General features: G+C 44.2%; 1 protein-coding gene across 1 annotated transcript in view; it reads right to left on the reverse strand.

Annotated features, from left to right (window-relative positions):
• Positions 1–18,972, reverse strand: part of Pip4k2a (phosphatidylinositol-5-phosphate 4-kinase type 2 alpha) — a 138,208-nt gene extending 119,236 nt beyond the window's left edge. Inside the window, exon 1 of the mRNA XM_090319018.1 lies at positions 18,761–18,972. Coding sequence (XP_090175144.1) covers positions 18,761–18,901 — 141 coding nt within the window. The 5' untranslated portion in view covers positions 18,902–18,972. The remainder of the gene's footprint in view (positions 1–18,760) is intronic.
• Between the last annotated feature and the right edge of the window lie 2,314 nt (positions 18,973–21,286).

Below are 21,286 nucleotides of genomic sequence, written 5' to 3' on the forward strand. Positions count from 1 at the left end.
TCTGAAATCAGATTCACAAGTTACTAAGAACAGGTTTCACCTGTGTGGATCTGTATATATTTGCAAGGCAGTTTTTATTAGAAACTATATCTCTGTATAAGTGTGTGTGTGTGTGTGTGTGTGTGTGTGTGTGTGTGTGTGTGTGTGTCTGGCTGGCTGTCTGTCTGTCTGTCTGTCTGTCTGAGGCTTGAACTTGGCCTGGTGCCATCCCTGAGCATTTTTGCTCAAGGCTAGCACTCTACCACTTGAGCCACACTGTGACTTCTGGCTTTTTTTAGTAGTTAATTGGAGTCTTACAAACTTTCTTGTCCAGGCTAGCTATGAACCACAATCCTCAAATCTCAACCTGGTGAGGAGCAAGGATTATAAGCATGAGCCATTCGTGCCAGTCTAGGACTAGGAATGTAGCACCGTGGTATAGCACATACAAATCAGGTTAGAAGATACTGCAGTTGATCACCAGAAATACGAATAGCCACGTAGATGGAATCTAAGTCCAAACCATAAAATTGCTTTATTGCAAGAGATTCACCAACCTTTAAAAAAAAAACAATGATACAAATTCATTCACAATGCTTCCACATGGGGAACACAAAAAATAATAACCAACACATTACATTTTAATGATTTCAACAAAAAAGTTTTTAGCCAGATGAAAGTGTTTAGTAGTTGATATTTATCTTTAATGCATCCTTTAAAGACATTTGTGAGCAGTAAAAAGAAAAAATAAGGCAGAAAACTTATAAATAAAAATTCACACAGTCAGCATATGTTCACATTTTCTTTCAGTGATAAAATACATAAATAAAAGGTCTGATATGTTAGGTACATTTATTTACCTTTTATCATTGCACCAGTTTAATCTTTTGCTTCTCCCAAACTTGCAAAAAGTGAGAACTTTGGGGAAAATCATTTGTTACTTAATTGCATCTCCTAGTACAATCAATGTATCTTTTTATTTTGGGGGAAGGAGTACCAGGGCTTGACTTCAGAAAATCACCTCTCATTCAGCTTCTTTTGCTCATGGCTGGCACTCTACCATTTGAGCTATGACTTCTAGTCAAAGAACACTAAGGAATGACTACCTAGAAAAGGGGAGACGTTCTTGATATCAAGTACATACATGTATTTTACAAACTGAAATGAAAATTCAATTTTAAATGGGTTTCTCTCTTACTACTTAAAAGCACTTCATACTCGACAACTTTTTTTTTTTTTTTTTTTTTTTGCGGGGTTGCTGGTCCTAGAACTTGAATCCAGGGCCTAGGTGTTGTCCCTAAACATATCTGCTTAAGACTCGAACTCTACCACTTGACCCGCAGCTCACATCTGGCTTTTTTTGGTAATTAGAGATAAGAGTCTCACGAACTTTCCTGCCTTGACTGGCTTTGAATGGTGATCCTCAGATCTCAGCCTCCTGAGCAGCTGGGATTACAGGCATGAAGCCCTGGTGCCTGGCAACAATTTAAAAAAAACAAAACAACAAACTAACCAATCTATATAAAATTTTAGTAGTTAAAACAGTGATCTATAATTCCTTCTCCTAATGAGCCATGTGGTATTTTGAGCACACAATGTTTATGTTCACTCAAAATATCAATTACTTCATAAGAGAACACTGGCATCTACTAATATGTATAACAACAGTATTTCAGTATACAAATATTCATATTATTTACAAGATTTTATTATTACTTGTTCTGGTTTCTGAAGCAAAAATAGGTTATAGGAACCTCTTCTCAATAAGTCTCAGTAGTTTTCTACCTTAACACACCACTTACAACTATTGCATAGGTCTTCAAAATTGTTTCTTCTTATAAACAGCCAAATTGTTTTTAAATGGTCTTTTGGTTTAGAGATTCAGAAATGGGAATAAATTTATTTTAAGACAGTGTTTTGGTTGTTCTGGTTAACAAAAAAAAAAAAAACAAAACAATCCCACCCAAAATAATGCTCTACACTGAAAATCCTTGGAACCCTTGTAGGTGTTTTTCATACAAATAAACATGGTTTCTTGTTTGTTTTTTCTCAAAATACAAAGGACATCAAAGATTTACACCCATAATTTCAAAAGATTTTACTGTGAAACTCCATCATACTGAAAAGGCATCTATTCTCTCAAGTTTATAAAGCATGGTATGTTTTTGTGCCACTATGATATTTTAAATAATAATAAAATAAGAAATAGTTTTCCTATTTGGTAATCACCCAAGTTAAATATTCAGTATCAGCCTTTCTACTAAATTCAAGCTTTAAAAGTAAGAACCACTTAAGATGAAGTTTTACTAGAAATGATTATCCAATTTTAAAGCCTATATTATCTAGAGCCTACATTATCTAATTTTAAAGCCTACATTAGCTGAAGTAGCCAGTTATTTAAGTTTTGTGAAACTGGCGAATGTAGTCACCAATGTCACAATAAAACACGTCTCCTAAACAGTGGAACTAACAATTGCTTTGGGTGGCTTGGGTTCCTTTCTTTCTAAAAGAGCTCTGTTTTCTGTTCCTCCCATTTTATTTTTTTTTCAATGATTAAAAAAATGGTGATTACACTCAATATCACATTAGACTAAAGTATCAAAAGTATATATTATCTTCTCATTTCTGACTACCTTTTATGTGGAAGAGGGCCTATGCCCTCAGGTACCTGGTGAGACTCCCCTCAGGATGGCTATCAGGCCACAGAGGTGACAAGACACAATTACACCAGATAATTCGAAACAACAGGGTGGACACACACAGAACCAGGGCAAACTACAAGACCATAGAACCTTCCAAAAAACCCAGTGGTAGAGTACTTGCCTAGCATGCACGAAGACCTGGGTTCAATTCCTCAGTACCACATACATAGAAAAGCCAGAAGTGGTGCTGTAGCTCAAGTGGTAGAGCTCTAGCCTTGAGGAAAGTCCAAGGACAGTGCTCAGGCTCTGAGGTCAGTCCCCAGAACTGGAAAAACAAAAACAAAGCAAAACAATACAAGCTGAACACTGGTGGCTCAAATCTGTAATTGTAGCTACTCAGAAGGCTGAGATGTGAGGATCATGGTTTGAGGCTAGTGGCAGGGAAGTCTGTGTGACTCTTATTGCCAACAAACTACCAAAAAGCCAAAAGTGGAAGAAGTGTGGCTCAAATGGTAGAGTAGTAGCTTTGAGCAAAAAACCTTCAGGGACAGTGCTGAGGCCCTGAGTTCAAGCCCCAAGATAGTCACAACAAACAAACAAAACGAAATAAGTACATATGACCGCAGTACAGTACATTATGGACCCCAGTGTTACAAATTCCATCTTCTAAAGAATTTGGTTTGAGCCATCCATAGATCAGTTGTAACATTAGGTAGTCAGACTGAAACACAAGTACAAACTTCTTACTAGCAGCTGCATACTTGCATTTTTTTTTTCAGATTCTGCCTGCCATCAAATGCTTTAGATCAGATACATACAAGTCACAGGATATGGCTAGGTGTAAACAGCGGAACCCCATCTAATTGCAGGGTGCAGATACCTTCTGTATGACAAGTCACCAAATTCCAGCTGACCCCACCCCAATGTCCTGTTCCATCCCCACATAACTGGCAGATCCTTGGTATCGAAAAAAGTGTGTGTTTAATCTTTCTGCTTTTACCTAAGCAACCAAACAACTGAAATGTGCTTGATGTTTCAGAGAACCTGAATGAAGCAGTGGGCCCGGTGGCCGCCTCTCTCCATGAAAGACACACTCCACATCAGGTGGCCTGTTAGAAATGGAACCACCCCACATCTCCACCCATGTATGGATCACTTGTAGAAATTAGGAAAAATCCCATAAAACCATTTTGTCATTACTTTGACAAAACTCCTGAGAGAGTCAACTTAGAAGGAAGAAGTGTGGCTGGGTACCCATGGATCATGCCTGCAATCCCAGCTACTCAGAAGGCTGAGATCTGAGGATTATAGTTGAAAGCCAGCAGGGGCAGGAAAGTCCATGAGACTCTCATCTCCAATTATCCTCCAGAAAACTGAGTAGAGCTATGGCTCAAAATGGTAGAGTGCAAAAAGGAGCTTGGGACAGGCCCCTGGACCGACCAGCAAAAAAAAAAAAAAAAAAAAAAAAGGAGGAAGTATTTCAATTCCATGAGTACGTGGCCTCCTAACTTCTTACTCCAGGGTTTTGGTGACTCATCCTAGCAGGAGCAGCTGGTTAAGGAGGCCTCACTGATAAAGGATATATTAGAAACTTGACACAATAACTGAGTCCCATTATCTTCTAGGCTATGCCCCCCACAAGGACCTAACTTCCTTCTACTAGGCTTCACTTCCTAAAGGCTCCACCACCTTCTACTAACACCACAGACTGGGGACCAAGGCCCTGTCACATATTGGGGGACATTTACAGCAGACAGCATATGTAAGAGGATATCATTTCATCCCATTCTAATATTTGCTGTTTAAATCAGAAATAGTCAAAGCAGAAGATGAGGTGAAAAAGTGATTGTCACATTACTGGGACAGCAAACTGGTGCAACCTTTTCTGAAAGGAATTTGGCAGTGTATAACCAAGAGTCTTAAAATATTCATACACTGTGACCAACTAATTCTCCAAAAGAGGAATCTGTTCTTGGGAAATCATCCAAAAGAAGAAAAAGTTTTATACAGGGAAATGTTGACATCAGCATTATTTATAGCAGCAAAAAGTAAGACTCAATGTTTGGACTATTAAAACTTCATTAGAGTACTAGGCACTCATTGAAAGTTAAAAATTGTCATGGTGACTGGTGCTGGTGGCTCACATTTGTAATCTTAGCTATTCAGGAGGTGGTAATTGTGAGAATGGCAGTTTGAGGATAACTGAAGCATAAATGCAAGACCCTATCTCAATCCACATCTGAGTGCAGTGGCACACACTGCACTATATGGGTATCAGCTATGTGGTAACCACAAATAGGTAGAAAGCCACCCAGAGCAAACCGGGCATATTAGAAACACTGCCTGGAAAAAATGACAGCTAAAAACGTGCTGAGGAAGTGGCTCAAGTGGTAGAGTGCCTTCTCAGGGCATAAAGCCCTGGGTTCAATTTCCTAGAATTACCAAAAAGAGAAAGAAAAACACAAAAAGCCATTGAGAAGAACACATTAAAAGATGAAGACATATATAAACAGTACTCTGTGGATACGTTTTTTTTTGTTAGTTTTTGTTTTGTTTTTAAAGAAGACATTGTTGGAGCTGGGAGTATAGCCTAGTGATAGTGCTTGCCTGGCATGCACAAAGCCCTGGGTTTGATTCCTTGGAACCACATAAACAGAGAAGGCTAGAAGTAGTGTTGTGGCTCAAGTGGCTGAGCAATAGTCTTGAGTAAAAAGTGTTCAAGGACAATGCTGAGGAGGAAGAGGAGGAGGAGGGGGGGAGGAAGAGGAGGAGGGGGAGGAAAAGGAAGGGAAAGAGGAGGAGGTGGAAGAAGAGGAGGGGAAAGAGGAGGAGGAAGGGGAGGAGGAGGAAGAAAGAGAAGGGGAAGAGGAGGAGATGGAGGAGGAGACAACAACAACGATGGAGATGGCAACAGCAATGATGATAATGATGACATTGTTGAGCCAGGCCCTGGTGGCTCATGCCTTTAATCCTAACTTCTTAGGAGGCTGCGATCTGAGGATCCTAGTTCAAAGCCAGCTAAGGGGGAAACTCTGTGAAACTCTTCCCTCCCATTAGCCACCAGAAAACTTTAAGTGGAGCTGTGGCTCAAAGTGGTAGAGTACAAGCCTTGAGCAAAAGAGCCTACGCCCTGAGTTCAAATGCCATCAATGACAATAAAATACATTGTTAAAATAAGCAGCAAAACATTAACATCAGCGGTTTCTGATAGAATGGTTATGGAATTTTTCCTCTGTATTTATGTTTTTCCAATTTTTCAGAAAATATCCTACAGATTTATACTTATTAAATTCCATTGAAGTCATGGGTAAAGTTCACTTAAATATTTAAGAAACAAGATTTATAAAACATATAATAAGCCAGGTGTCGGTGATGTACGTCTGTAACAGTATCTACTCAGGAGGTTGAGAGCTGAGGATCCTGGTTCAAAGCCAGCCCATGCAGGAAAATCCATGAGACTCTTTTTTCCAATTAATCATCAGGAAGCTGAAGTGAAGCTGTGGCTCAAGTGGTAGAGCGCAAAAACCCACGTGCCAGTACCTAGCTCTGAGTTCATGCCTCAGTACTGCCACACACACACACACACACACACACACACACACACACTACAAACTCTTCACTAGATCAAATATCCATGCACATGTTTTAAAACTGTAGGATTTACAGGTGATTTTAAAATTGCAAGGGAAAACAGAAAAGATGTATTAGCTTCTCCTAATCTTTTTTTTTTTTTTAATGTCACTTACATTTTCTGTTGTCCTCCTACTTTGGCTCAAGGCATCAACAGCAACAACAAAAGTGTCTCACAGGTTTCTCATAATTGTTGCTGAACAGGCCTTTCCATGCCAAAGCATTTGAACTTCTTGCCTGGCTGGAGGCAGGATCTAATTTATAAATGGGTTGTGTTCCAGACTTGCACTTGGAGGTTGGCAGGAAATGTATTTCTTTCTGCAGGAAATGTATTCCAGGTCTGAGGGCTGCAGCAAAATGTGAAGGCTTGGTTCTAGAAGTGTGGGGCCAGTGAAAAGAAAGCTTTCTTCTCATGGTCCTGAGCACAGAAGCAAGCCAGGGTGAAATCTAGAGAATGTGGCTGTTGACTAACATAGCTTAATTCTGGAGCACGGGTCAGGCCACACCTGTGAAAGCCCTAAACCCGACTTGAGAACGTGAAACCTACAGGAGTAATGTGATCAGTCAGAAGGAGTACAGAACCACAGAAAAGGACCTGTACAGAACACATTCTGGGGTTAGGAGTGTAGCATCGTAGCAGAGCACTTGCTAGCATATACAGGGCACTGGGTCACTAGCCAGCACTGAAAAAAACCCTCCATTTTCTGTGGTTTCCAACAGTGCCTCCAAACCATTTCTCAGGAGATGGACTCCACAATCCACACGGCTCTACCTGGCTATCCCTGAACAAACTCCAACAATGGTTGTGTTTGCTAGGGAGTATTCTATCCTAGAAATATGAATATTCAAAATAAACCTTAAATACAAAGCTTCTGTTTCAACCCCACAGACATATGGATTCCTAAAACAAAAAACAAAACAAAAAACCTTAAAGTTATTCAGTTAAAAAAAAAGTTTTAGGGGGCCGGGAGTTTGGACTAGTGATAGAGTGCTTGCCTAGCATGCACAAAGACCCGGGTTCAATTCCTGAGTACTACATACATAGAAAAAGTGGTGCTAAGGCTCAAGTGGTAGAGCTCTAGCCTCGAGAACGTCCAAGGACAGTGCTCAGGCCCTGAGCTCAAGCCCACGACTGCCCCCCCCCCAAAAAAAAGTTTTAGACAAACCATTAAAATCTGACAACTCAATGGCCCAAAAGCTTAAAAATAACGCTTAAGGCACTAAAAAATATACCTATGAATTTCCAAAATCATTTGATTTCTAGTAACTATAAAGTTAGCTATACAAATACAGAGGTTAATGGAAATTGGAAGGAATGTGAAGAATTGAGCAGCCACACACAGTACCAGAGACTCATGCCTAAAATCCTAGCTACTCAGAAGGCTGAGAGCTAAGGATCATGACACAAAGCCAGACAATATAGTAAAGTCTGTGAGACTTTTATCTTCAATTAACCAACAGAAAGCTGTAATGGAGCTGTGGCTCAAGTGGTGCAGCACTAGCCTTGAGAAAAGAAGAAAAGAAAAAGATTAGGAACAGCACTTACAAACTGATCGCAAGCTCCAGGACTAGAATGAACACACACACACACACACACACACACACACACACACACACACATAATTGAGCTCCTCTCCTTCCTCTTTCCCTTCTCCTCCTTCTCTTCCTCCTCTTCCCCCTTCTCCTCCTCCTCAGCAATGTCCTTGAACACTTTTTACTCAAGGCTATCGCTCTGCCACTTGAGCCACAACACCACTTCCAGCCTTCTCTGTGTATGCGCTCTAAGAAAACTATGTGTGTGAACTGATTCCTGCGTCACATGATCTGCTTACCTACCTTGTGTAAACTCATATAGAAAAGGTAGAATACAGAAACAGGCAAAATAACAGAAAAGGGGGCTGGGAGTTTCACCTAGTGGTAGAGTGCTTGCCTAGCATGCACAAAGACCCGGGTTCGATTCCTCGGTACCACATACATAGCAAAAAGCCAGAAGTGGTGCTGTGGCTCAAGTGGTAGAGCTCTAGCCTTGAGAAAATCCAGGGACAGTGCTCAGGCCCTGAGCTCAAGCCCAGGACTGGCAAAAAAAAAAAAAAATAATAATAATAATAAATAAAAGTAACAGAAAAGGATTGAGTCCTTTCTAAACACTGACAAATCTGCAAGCAAACGCCATAAATCCACTACCCTTTCTTCTTTCCATCCGAAATAACACTTCCTGAAAGAGTTCTCAAAAAGCCCAACCCCTGGGCATCTAAATGAGAAACAGGACACAGAAAAGCAGGAGAGTGGTGGGCACGGTGGGCAGACGGGGCACCCCTGAGCAACAAGTTTCTGTGTGGTAACTGCAGTCCCTCACCCCGGGGAGTGCCTGGCAATTCTGATTCCAGTTCTCTCATGCCTTTGTGCAGGCAGAAGAAATGGTATGGAGGTCATTTCTTGGGTTGACGAGTATTAAACATCACTCGGTACGGAGGTCATTTCTTGGGTTGACGAGTATTAAACATCACTCTCAACGTCCAGGTTGCACAAAAAGGCATGGAAAGGCCCAGACTGCATGGAACAAGTCAGTGCTAACATTGCAGTGTAAACCTCCCACACAGGACTATCCCAGACTGCTTTGCAAAGTTCTCTTAGTGGCCCTTCAGCATTCTGCTGCTGTTGGAGGAAGCTGAATCTTCTCTGCTCTGCTCATGAGGCAAAGTTCCTGCACACATGCTCTGTAAACAGGAGCTCTCTTTTTGGCCTGGGTTAATGGTTTCCCCCACACCTCTTATCACCCACTTGCAGCCAGTTTTCTCCCACACTAATGCATTGCACAACCAGCTCAGCAAAATGCCCTAAATGTTGTGCTCCATCATAACAAAAATAACCTTACACAATGATGAAAATTTAATGTGGTATGCTCATGATGTACTGTTTTGGTAAGGGTATTGCCAGTTGCTGTGGAACTTACCATTCTAGGTAGAGGAGATAAAAGAACACACATGTACCAACTCAGTCTCAGACAGTGGCATCAAAGAAAAAGAGTGCATTTGATAGTGGAGGATTAGGAAGTCAGAGAGGTCATTTGAGAAGGCAGCCAATAAGAGATCTGAGAGAACATTCTAAAGGCAGAGAAAATAAATGCCAAAGCTCTGTGCTTTGCTCTGACCTTGTGCTGTTTAGAGACAAGAAAGAGAAAGAGTAATAGTAGGGCCTTTCCAGCACAGCTGGAAATCAGAAGCAATGAAGATAGCTTCATAAGGGTGAAGAAGTGGGTCCAGCCTAACCAAATCTTGAGTCAGAGAACAGAGTCCACATCTTACCCGAAATGGGAGGCTTTGGAAGGACAAACCGAAAAAGCAAGAGGTCCTTGTGCCTCTGCTGTGGTGAATTTGGGTTGGAGGAGGACAAGGGTGATTATAGAGAGGTACACTGGCATTGTGCCATGGAAGACAGGGATGGTGAAGTCTCAGAAACAGCTGTGAGCAAGAATGGTAAGGCACCGAATCCAGATAAGGATCATGGTTGTTGGCTTGGACATTGGGTAGACAAATGATGATGGACTATTTATGAAGAGGAGGAAGTCACAGGCTGAGGATGTGAGACGAGAGGGGTGGGGACAAATAGAGATGGGAAATCCAGAGTCCAGTTTGGGCCACCTGAGATACCTAGGAAGGATCCACGTGGAATATCTGGTAAGAATCTGAACGCAAGGCCCCAGAATGGAATCATAAGTGAATGAAGTCAATGTCCCAGTCATCATCACAGAATGTGATTAAAAGCCCTGACACTAAAAATGATGAGACAAGTAAAATATATGCCATTCAAGAAGCCTTTGGTGGCTGAGCTCACGCCTGTAATCCTAACTACTCAGGAGGCTGAGCTCGAAGGATGGTGGTTCAAAGTCAGCCCAGGCAGGGTAGTCTATAAGACTCTTATCTCCAATTATCACCAGAAAAAAAAGGAAGGAAGGAAGGAAGGAAAGAAGAAGAGGGCAGGGGGAAGGTGGATGGACCATTTCTATGGAGCTGTGACTCAAATGGCAGAGTGCCAGCTTTAACCTAAAAAGCTCAGGGACAGTTCCTAGCCCATGGGTTCAAGACTCAGGACTGGCTCACACACACACAAAAGAAGCCACTGACAGAGTCCTGGGACAGTCCAACATTTAGAGTTTGAGTAAAGGCCAGAGAAGAAGGAAAACAAATGGGGGGGAAAAAGGAGCCCCAGGGTTTGAGAACCCAGGTGTCCTGGGAAAACCAGTTTCCTGGGTGTGCTGGGGGTGACAGGAAAGTCCCACATGTTCAGAAGAGAGCAGGTGAAAGGGGGCGGGGGCTACAGCAGCCTTAGTCATGGCTCTCCAGCTCTGTCTGTGACAGGACAGGAAAGGTGAGTAGACATCACTGTGAGAGATGGGGGGGGGTACTACTGGGCACTTAATTCAAATTAAAGTACCCCCACCTGTAGCCAGCACCTACCAAATAGAGGGATGGTACAGCCTCTGGACATGTTTGTAGACTCATGAATTTAGCCATCTACAGGTTGGCAAATTACAGGGTAGGAGGTGGGAGCCTGATGGTTTCTGTATGTTCAATGCTTTCTAAATTGCGGACATCAGCGGGGAAGAGAAGATGAAGGGACAAGATTCAAGACAGGTGGGAGAAGGAAAAAGAGAAGAAATAATTTTAGAGAGTATAAAACACTAAGGAACAGTAAACATTTCAGGGCAGAATGCCATTTGAGGTTTACCATACATTATAAAGCAATCCTTGTCAAAATGGTTGTTTTGTTGTTGTTGTTTTATTTTGTTTTTTTCTGTAGCAAGCATCAACTTAGTCCTTCAGACCTGGCCCCAAGCTATGTTTTCAATCATCAACAAACATGCCCCATCATTTACCTCTGTGGTTTCCAGTCTTGGCTGGAAAACATATTATAGTCAGTGTCGAAAGAAAGAAAGAAAGAAAGAAAGAAAGAAAGAAAGAAAGAAAGAAAGAAAGAAAGAAAGAAAGAAAGAAAGAAAGAAGAAAGAAAAGAAAGAAAGAAAGAAAGAGAGAGAGAAAGAGAAAGAAAGAGAGAGAGAGAGAGAGAGAGAGAGAGAGAAAGAAAGAAAGAAAGAAAGAAAGAAAGAAAGAAAGAAAGAAAGAAAGAAAAAAACAGCAAGGATAATAAATTTCAGTTTCCTCCACAGCTCACACCCTCCCACCACTCTCTGGGCACAGCCAAGGAATGGGTACAGCTTGAATGCCAAACTGGTCTGTCAGATGACAAAGTGGTCTGTTGGTTCAAATGCCCACTCTGATCCTGAACTCTAGGGAGGCCCAAGCTGCTGCATTCCTCTCATCTTCCTGGGTGACAACAGATGGCACAGTCCAGTCAATAAGCTTGTGAGTAACAAGGCCCTAAGTCACAGCCAAAGTAGACTCCTCAGTTCACTCTGCTGACTTTTGCCTGTCACTGATCTAATTGCCCCGTATGTTTTCTCCACCTTCTACAGCTCAGAGATTCATTTTTATCTCCAAGGTCAATGTCATGGTCTCTCAGGTTGTCTCCAAGTCTTCCAAGTCTCCAAAGCAGAAGTAGTCATACTCTAGCCTAGTAACCGCCTTGGTCTCCATTTCCTATCACTTTACCCCCCTCTCTCACTCTGCTGCAGCCACACAAGCTTCCTTGCAGTTCCCTGGGCAGATCGAGCAAGTGCCGATCTCAAAGCCTTTATACCAGCTGTTCCGCTGACTGAAATGCTCTTCTGCTAGAAAGCTTCATGTCTAAGCTCTTCACTTCCTTCATGATTTTGTACAAGGTCTTCTTATTGAAGCTTCATGTCCAATTAGTAGATAATAGTTAATTACCCTCCATCAGCACTCTTGCTACTCTAGATATTTGTGCAAATATGCATCATATGTGTTTTGTCTACAGTATGAGCCACTGGAGGGCTGGATCTACAGTAAATTTGCAACAGCTGCAAATTTAAGGTGAAATATCAATTCACTGTCTGATATAGCTGGCTTTTTAAATGTGAATTCGATTTTTGCCACCACAAATAACCTATTTATTAGTGGGAGGGGTGGTACATATTCAAGAAGGAACATAACAGAGACAAAAAGCAAATAAACGCTTCCTCTCTAACTTTCTAAAAAGAACCTGCTTCTACATCACTCATTCACTTCTTAAATCTTGTAACTTTTATGCACATACCTGAATTGATTGCTCTCAAAAAGAAGTGTATCCATAAATGTCAAGTTCTTGGGCACTTCTAATTCTCCAGCCTCTTTGCTCAGCTTCCTCTGGCTTCCTGTTTTTTCTCCCTCTGTCCTCTCCTCAAAGCCAAAAGCCCCCATGGCCACTTAACTCCTCCCTGAAAGACCTGCATTACCAATTCTATTCTCAGTTCTCTGTTCCAGCTCCAACCTGGCTTCTGGGTTCCAACCTCATCTTTCCAGCATCCTGCAGCACAATGCAACATCCACCTGCAACATTCCTTAAATCAAAATAAGAATCCCAGTCCTTTGCAACCCAGGATTCCTTCTCCCAACTTTTCTAACTAGAATATGAAGTCACCACACATCATCCAAGATGCCTAACCTAAAAGCAAAGGATAATAAACTCTGACCATTTCTCTTCTTAAGGCTGTTCCTTCTGCTGCCTGGCCTCTCAAAGTGCAACTCATGACTGGAGGCTCACCTTTGCCCAAGAAGAACAAGGTGAAACACAGTCCTGGGCCTCATCTGTATCAGAACTGCTGAATCAGGGCTGCAATTTAACAGTCCACTAGTGCCCGGTGGTGTTTACTCTTGCCTATAAACCTGGCATCTGTAACCCTAGCTACTCCAGAGGCTGAGATCTGAGATCACAGTTTGAAGTCAGCTTGGGCAGGAGAGTCTATGAGATTTATCACCAATTAGCCACCGAAAAGCCAGAAGCAGTTCTGTGGCTTAAGTGCTAAAGCACTAGCCTTCAGTAAAAAGGGACAGTGCCCAGACCCTGAGTTCGAGCCCCTGGACTGGTGCACGCGTGCACGCACACATGCACACACACACAGTCCCCTAGTAATTTACATACATATTAAATTTGAATAAGCACTGGTTTAGTGCTTATTAATAGGCTCCTGGGCTAACTACATTTGAACTTTAACATATTTAGGCATCGTTGACTGACTCCTTATTAGATGCCAATTACAGTAGTAGGCTTTAAGTACACTATCTCATTTAACCCTCCAAATAACCCTGGGAAGTAATCATCATTATCTCTACTTTAAAAATTGAGATTCCAGTGCCTAAATCACCTGTCCAAAGAACTCCTAACTGTTGAAGGCAGCATTTGAACCTAATCTGTCTGACCACAAGCCATCCTACCAGTATAGAATTAGTTACTCTGGTAGACTGCATTTTAGGTTTCGCCAGCTTATTATAATTCTTATGAATAATCTTTCTAAAGGCACAGCAGAACCTCTTGCCTTGGGCTGCCTTCTGACTAGTAAAGTTCATGCTCAGACGTTTGATAAATTGAAAATAAATATATTCTGTTCTCAGGGTATAATCCCATGTTCTAGGGAGCTTTGTTATTAAGGAAGTATCTCTAATAATAAACTTTCTGTATATGTTTGCTTGGCATGCTTCATGACTAGTTCTAGTCAAGAATTTCATTTCATATCTAGCTACTTGTTTTAATTAACTCATTATTATATTCTGCTAATATCATCCACACCATTTTTAATTTTCACATTGTTTTTCCTTCTTGTCTCTTCTTTCAAGGACTAAATATTTCAGGGCTTCAATATAATATAATGAATCCAAAAGAAATCCATTTCCCCAATTCAATACTCAGCTATTTCAAACAGCCATCCTTGCTGAGAACATAATACAAGCTACAGATGCTGTGCCCACAAAAATGCCCACTGGTCAATTCACACAAAACAAGACACATTGTTGTCAGGCAGGCCATCACAGGTCTCCACAGGCAGGACCCACAGATACTAAGAAAGATAAACGTCTACTGAGCACTGGTGGGTCACACCTGTAATCCTGGCTACTGAAGAGGCTGAGATCTCAAGATCTCAGTCCCGGGGCTTGAACTCAGTGCCTAGGCACTGTCCTTGAGTTTTCTCAAAGCTAGTGCTCTATCTCTTGAACCGCAGCACTACTTGCAGCTTTCTCTATGTATGTGATACCAATGAAGAGAACCCAGAGCTTCATGCATGCTAGGCAAGCATGAGTGTGACCACTAGGTCACACTCCTGATCCCCATGGCATTTTATAACTGAATCAGAGACATGGAAGTCTTTTCAGGGGAACAGAGATGACAAAATGTGAAGGTCAGAAAATGTAAGTTCCCTGCCCCATGCAGAAAGCCAGTCATCTATGAAGAAGAATGAAGTAAAAATGAACAAGGAATACCCATAGTTTGGTTATCCATCTCCCCTTCCATTCAGGTAGATCCCTAAGTTCCCTAGATAGACTTTCTTTCTTTCTTTCTTTCTTTCTTTCTTTCTTTCTTTCTTTCTTTCTTTCTTTCTTTCTTTCTTTCTTTCTTTCTTTCTTTCCTGAAGTCTGCTTGAGTTATACAGCTTGAAACTAAAAATGTCTAGCATTAATAATTTGGCTGCTTCTAAATACTACTTGCTTTTTTGTTTGTTTGCTTGTTTGTGCCAATCTTGAGGCCTGAACTCAGTTTGGACACTGTCTCTTGAGCTTTTGTGCTCTGGTTAATGCTCTGGTTGTGCCACAGCTCCACTTCTGGCTTTTAGGTAGTTATTTGGAGATAAGAGTCACATGGATTTCCTTGCCTGGGCTAGTTTGGAATCGTGAGCCTCAAATCTCAGTCACCCGAGTAGCTACCATTACTGGCATGAGCTACCAACACCCAGCTTAAATGCTATTTGTTTTAAACACCCAGCTTAAATGCTATTTGTTTTAAACAAGACTTACACCCTTTATACTTTATACAGAAAATGAAATGTCCTCCTTTGGACATTTAAATAGAGTTTTAAATACTAATTTCTAACCAGCTCACACTTCACAGTGTACAAGGCTCTAATAGAATAACTATTTAAAACAGTCCTGGCTCATATCATTCAACATGTTCCCTACCCTATTAAGATATCATTTTAAGAAGCTAACTGCCTGATCATTTTTAGTTTAATTCCAAACATAACAAGATAAAACTCTCTTCTTAAGCCATCTCCTCCTTTGTGTTCAATTATATTCCCTGCTTAAAATACTTAAAATAAAAATTGGCGCAGATCCATTCACTGATGGGTATTTTAAGTAAGAAAGCAGTAAGATATCAAATCAACCACACAAAGGCAGGCTTATTCTCCACTTTGAGCAGTGCCGGAATTCAGACGTTCATTACCACTAACAATGGACTTGAACATTTTCACCTTAATTGCAAGTTTTTACATCTCAATCAAATATACTTTGACTTAATAGAATGCAATGCAGTTTAACTACAGTCAATCCAGCAAACTCTAGATCTCCTTCTCTTCTTGTCAAAGCTTTGAAAATTCCCCAAATGTTGCCATACTTGGGAGGTTATCATAGCAATGAGACATATATTACATCCAATTGCTTATTTTATGGCTTTTAACAAGATGTAAACTGGAGAAACAAATGAATCCTGAAGTTACACAAACTTGGTTGCAAATCATCCAGTTCAACACCACTTTACACATACAAACATGGGTGCAAAAGCTGGCTTCACGTGCCAAATTGAGAAGCTAGAATTGAAAAAAGAATTATAACACAGACCCCCAAAGCTTTTTAACCATAGCATGGAAAAGATGCCCATGTGCTCATAAGTAATGGTTATTTTTAAGTGTACTATGGAAAATCTGAAGGAATCTTAAAAAGCACAAAGATTGCTAAATTCACAATGAGTCTTTCCCCATTAATCCTGATGCCAATGGTAGGGAACAGATGGATTTCAATACCTTCTCTGCTTCCCCAAATGTCCCTACTCATATGCTTACTCATTCTTAATACTGCAGACATATTTATTCTCATGGTATACTATAAACTGTGGCGTACAGAAGGTCACAATAGAACATCTGCTTGTTACCAGATGTTGCTTCCTAAAATAAAGTCAACTACAAATACATGGTACCCACATGCTTGGATTGCATCTTCATATATACCTCTGCCTTTTTCTCCAATAACAACAACAATAATCAATTTTTTAAATATACATCTTGAAAATCCAGAGCCTGAAATTAAAGATACCTGAGCAGTTTAGCAATCTTTCCCACAGTAACTGGAACTGTATGTGCCCCATTTGCTCAACAAATAACACATTTACCTTACACATCATGGAAATTTCACACCCCTGGCTACTTCTACTTAGAACTGTTAACTTTTCCTGCCAGCGAAAGAAAGTAACCCTAAATGTACATTTTTTTAAACCAGCCTTAAGTAGTCTCAATTATTTTTCAATTCCAAAGAAACTCAAAAACACAAACATAGCAGCCCAGTACTGGTGACTCATGATTGTGATAGTAGATAATCAGGAGGCTGAGATCCAGAGGATTTCAGTTCAAAGCCAGCCCGGGGAAATAAAAACAATCTGATTAACTAGCAGATAACAGGACCCAGTGACTCAAATGGCAGAGCACCAGCCATGAGCAAGAAAGTGAAGCCCTGAATTGAAGACCTAGTACTGAGCAGATGGAGGAAGAGAAGGATGAGAAGAAGAAAGGAGGTTGGGGGAGGAAAGAAAATTAGCAACTCAGATATAAAGAAGCTATATAAACTGTTACAGTAAAGCATGCTCAATTACAAGACTTTTTAAAAGTAAACTGGAACTCACACCACTTTTCTGAAAACAAGCTTTCCCCCAGCAACATGTTGTTGACATTACTTTCTTAAACTGAACACTCCTGACCTAAACAGAACACCAAAGGTGATAAAAGAGCCAAGAATATGGACTACCTGGGAGTCCTGCATTTATTACAAGGTCTTTTTCTAGTAATAAGAGACTCACAACTAGCCACATAAACAAGCATATAACAAAATTAGATACTGCAATTAGACTGATTATATAAGGAAAAAAAAGCATTTCATTTTCTGTAATAAAACTTGGGGGGAAGAGGGGAAGAGCACAATCACTTGAGTTATTTTTTAACTCTTTACGCTCCTAATCGCTGAACAAGATGTCAGGAAGGTAAAACGAACTTCAGACACTGAACTGACAGAAAAAACATCATTTCCCAACTTTCCTTTTTAAAGTCACTCTGTGCCAACCCCATTGTTCTGCCCTTCTCCCAGCTCCAGGAAATCTTTTTAAAAGATAGGTCGAGCCATATTTAAACAACTTTGAGAGTCGGAGGTGACAACATGGGTCTTCAAAGTGCATGCAGGAGGAGACGCGGGTGCCCCCCACCCCCGGAAATCGACAGCAGAGGAAGCGGGGTCCCAGTCCCCCTCGGATGCGAGCCCTCCGCAGTGGGCGAGGGCGACCTTCGCCAAGCTCCCTGAAACTTTCCTGGCTCGGGCCGACCGCTCCGATCAGGTTTCCGTCCCCGGGCCGTCTACCTCCGAGGGCGGCGGCGGCGGCGGGAGGAGTTTGCTGCAGGCTATTTCAGACCCTCTCACCGCAGTCCGCAGAGCCCGCAGCGCAGCCTCCATCACCCCTGGCGGTGCGCGGAGCTAACCTTTCCAAGGCGCCTTCCCCCCCACCCCCGAGCCCAGGCGACCAACTCCGGACCACCTTCCAGCCGGGACCCCCTCCGGACACCCCCACCCCAGCCGCCATCCACGACTCCGGGCTCCCCGGGGAAGGGGGAGGAGGTGTGCAGGGCAGGACTCCCCGCCGGGCGTTCTCCAGGCAGGGCGACGCGGGAGAGGGCCCGCGAGGATGCTCAACACCACCGCCGTGTGTGTGTGTCAACAGTGGCTCCTTGTGAGCCCCCAACCCCTTCCTGCCTTTAAAGGAAGGAAAGGGGGTGGGGGTGGCGGGGAGAGGAACGACCCCAAGCGCTGAGGCTGCGGGCTCTCCGGGCAGCCTCACCTCTGTCCGCCCGGGGGGGACGCTCGCAGCCTGAGACGAGTACCCCAGCCCTGGGGCTGAGGACTCGGGGACGTCGACCTCCCCGCGATCGCCTTGAGGAGACCCCTGCTCCCCACACCCCACGAACAGCCCCTCGCTACGACTGACAGCTGAGACGGCGCCGCGCCCCACACGAACTTCCCACTTCCCGGGAGGGCGGGCGGGCGGCTGGGGGACGGCCCCGGCCCCCATCACGGCGCACCCCGGCACCCGGCTTCTCCGTTTCAAAGCCGGGGCAAGTGGCTCCGGATGGCCGGGAGGGGTGGGGGCGGGGGCGCGCACCTCGGAGGACTCAGGGTACCGAGGCCGGCGGGCGACCCCGAAGGGCCCGGGACTCGCCCAGCCCTGCCCTTTTGGCTCCTCTGCGCCGCCGACAGCTGCAGCCGGCGGAGGGGGGGGCAAAGAGGACGGGAGAGGAGGGAAAGGAAGATGAAGAAGGGGTGGAGGCAGGGGAGGAGGAGGGGGACCGCGCGCCGCAGCCGAGCCCTTACCGAGTGGTTGACCCCCCACATCAGGACGCTCAGCAGCGGGTCGCTGGCCCGAAACAGCTTCACTTTCTGCGCTACGAAGTGCTTCTTCTTGGTCTTGGTCTTGCTCGCTAGGACAGACCCCAGGTTCCCGGGGGTCGCCATGGCCGCCGCCTCCGAGCCCTCCACCGCCGCGCTCCCGAGGCCCGGGACCCGCCCTCCCTACACTCCGGCCAGGGGAAGCAGCCGCATCCCCTCCCCGGCGGTAGCCCAGGCGCACCGTGCCCCGCTCCGCTCCGCCCGCCGCCGCCGCCGCCGCCCGCGCGCTCGGCCCGCAGCGCTCGCTCCGCCCGCGCCGCCCGGCTGGGGCTGGAGGCTGCGCTCGGCTCGCGCTCGGCTCGCGCCCGGCCCGGCTCTCCGCGTTTCAGCCCCGCGGCTCCGCACTCAGCCCGCGGCTGAACCCGGCGCGCGCCAGCGGCTTCCGCGTTGGGGCGCCGGCGTCATGACGCAGGGGGCGGGCGGGAAGCTGCGCCGCGCCACCGGGCGGGGCGCGGGACCGTTAGGCTGCGCCCTCGGGCTCGGGTCCCCGCGTCTCCCCCGCCCCGGCTGCTCCCGGCGGGCAGCCCAGCTCCGAGCCGGCCGCTCCCTGCCAGGCTAGGGGAGCCATGGGGTGGGCGCGCCGTACCGGGCACGCGATCGCTCCGGCGGCGAGCATCCCTTTCCGCTGGCCCGGGAGAAGAAAGGATGGAGAGTGGGGAGGTCGGAAGTGGGAAGCCCTCAGCTGCACCGGGAAAGGCGAAGGGAACCCCACGTACAAATGCCAAGTGCCAGGAAACCTGGGCTTTCCTGTCATCGAGAGAAAAGACCTTGGCGCACGGTCATCAGTCTCCCCGAAGTGTCCCCAAAAAGAACTTCTTGGATCTCCTGTGACTACAGCTATCGGGCCTTTTGGATTGTTGGGTCGCACCTTCTCCTGCTGGCCTTTTTCATTAGGAAAGGAGAAACACACACACACACACACACACACACACACACACACACACACACACACACACACACACACACACACACACACACACACACACTGAACTGTCATTCCCAGATCACCCCTGGCTTTCTCATTAAGAGTTCTTGGGTTTGTGCAGGTGAATCGTGCCCTTCTTCAAAACCATCCCCTTGTCCATGCTATCCCTTCCCATCTCCATACTCTCACCTCGTAACAGAAATCGGTCCATGTGCAAATGAAACTTAACCTTGTGCATTCTGGGAATACCTGGCCCACCTGCTTGGATGTATCAGGGAGACAAGGCAATTGGTTGTTATGGAGGGAGGCATTCCGCCATATGGTGTGACCTTTGCTTACTCCTCTTCCCCTTTTCTTCTTTAAACACATGGCTTGTCTCAAAGTCCTTTTGCTCTGTCCAGCTTGCTTCATGCTATGGAATAAATAAAAGGAAGGAGCCAGGCATTGGTGGCTGATTCTTGTAATCCTAGCTACTTAGGAGGCTGAGATTTGGTAATAGTAGTTCAAAGCCAACCCAAGCAGGAAAGTCTGTGAGACTCCTGTCTTTAATTAACTACCAGGAAACTGAAAATGGCACTGCTGCTCAAAGTGGTAAGAGCTGTAGCCTTGAGCAAAAGAACTCACAGTCAGCGCCCAGGTCCCATGACTGACAAATGACAGTAATTAGAAGAACATGAAGGCCTAAATTTGTAGTGAAGAAACATGGGATTGACCTAGAGCTCTCCTGTGTAGTTGATCAAATAATTTAGCTTGAGGTTCAAGTTCTTTGAGTTAATAGTTATAACATCTTATTTGCAGCCCCTGAAAAGTACTTAGGAACTACTCTAGACTTGTTAGAATCAAATTCAAAAGTAATTACCACATGAGAATCCCAGGTGCTAGTAGCCCATGCCTGTAATCCTAGTTATTCAGGAGGCTGAGATCATTGAAGTTCAAAGTTAAAGCCACCCAGGACAGAAAACTTTTCAAGTCTCCCTCTCCAATTAACCAGCAAAAAGCTGGACTGGTGGCTTGTCTCAAGTGCCAGCCATGATCAGGCAAGCTGAGAGAAAGCATCAGACAATGGGGTTCAAGCCCAAGTACCAGGAGAGGAGAGGAGAGGAGAGGAGAGGAGAGGAGAGAAGAGGAGAGAGGTAGGTAGGGGGGAGAAAGAGACAGAGAGGGAAAGAGAGAGAGAGAGAGCGCATTCCTGGCTTGTCTACAACATTTGTCCATAGGTATCTTTTAACAAAAGTGTGCATATTTCTGCCTCCCTCACAAATTACACATTCATATCACTGTTAAACCAGAAGTCGGTTTATATAACCAATTTTCATTGATCCAGGCTTGAAAGCTCAACATATTACTGACCCTCCCTGTTCCTCACTATTTCACACAAAACCCTTACCCTGCCCTGCCCTTTGCCCAAATAGCTCTTCTCTCATGCATTCCTGATCATCTTGTATGAAATTAATCCATCCACTTCAGTGCTTCTGTAGCACTTTGTTCCTTGATAGCTTTATGACACTTAATTGTATATTAATAAT

Source organism: Megascapheus bottae, chromosome 26 (assembly GCF_031878675.1).
Source record: "Megascapheus bottae isolate mThoBot1 chromosome 26, mThoBot2.hap1, whole genome shotgun sequence".
NCBI lineage: Eukaryota > Metazoa > Chordata > Mammalia > Rodentia > Geomyidae > Megascapheus > Megascapheus bottae.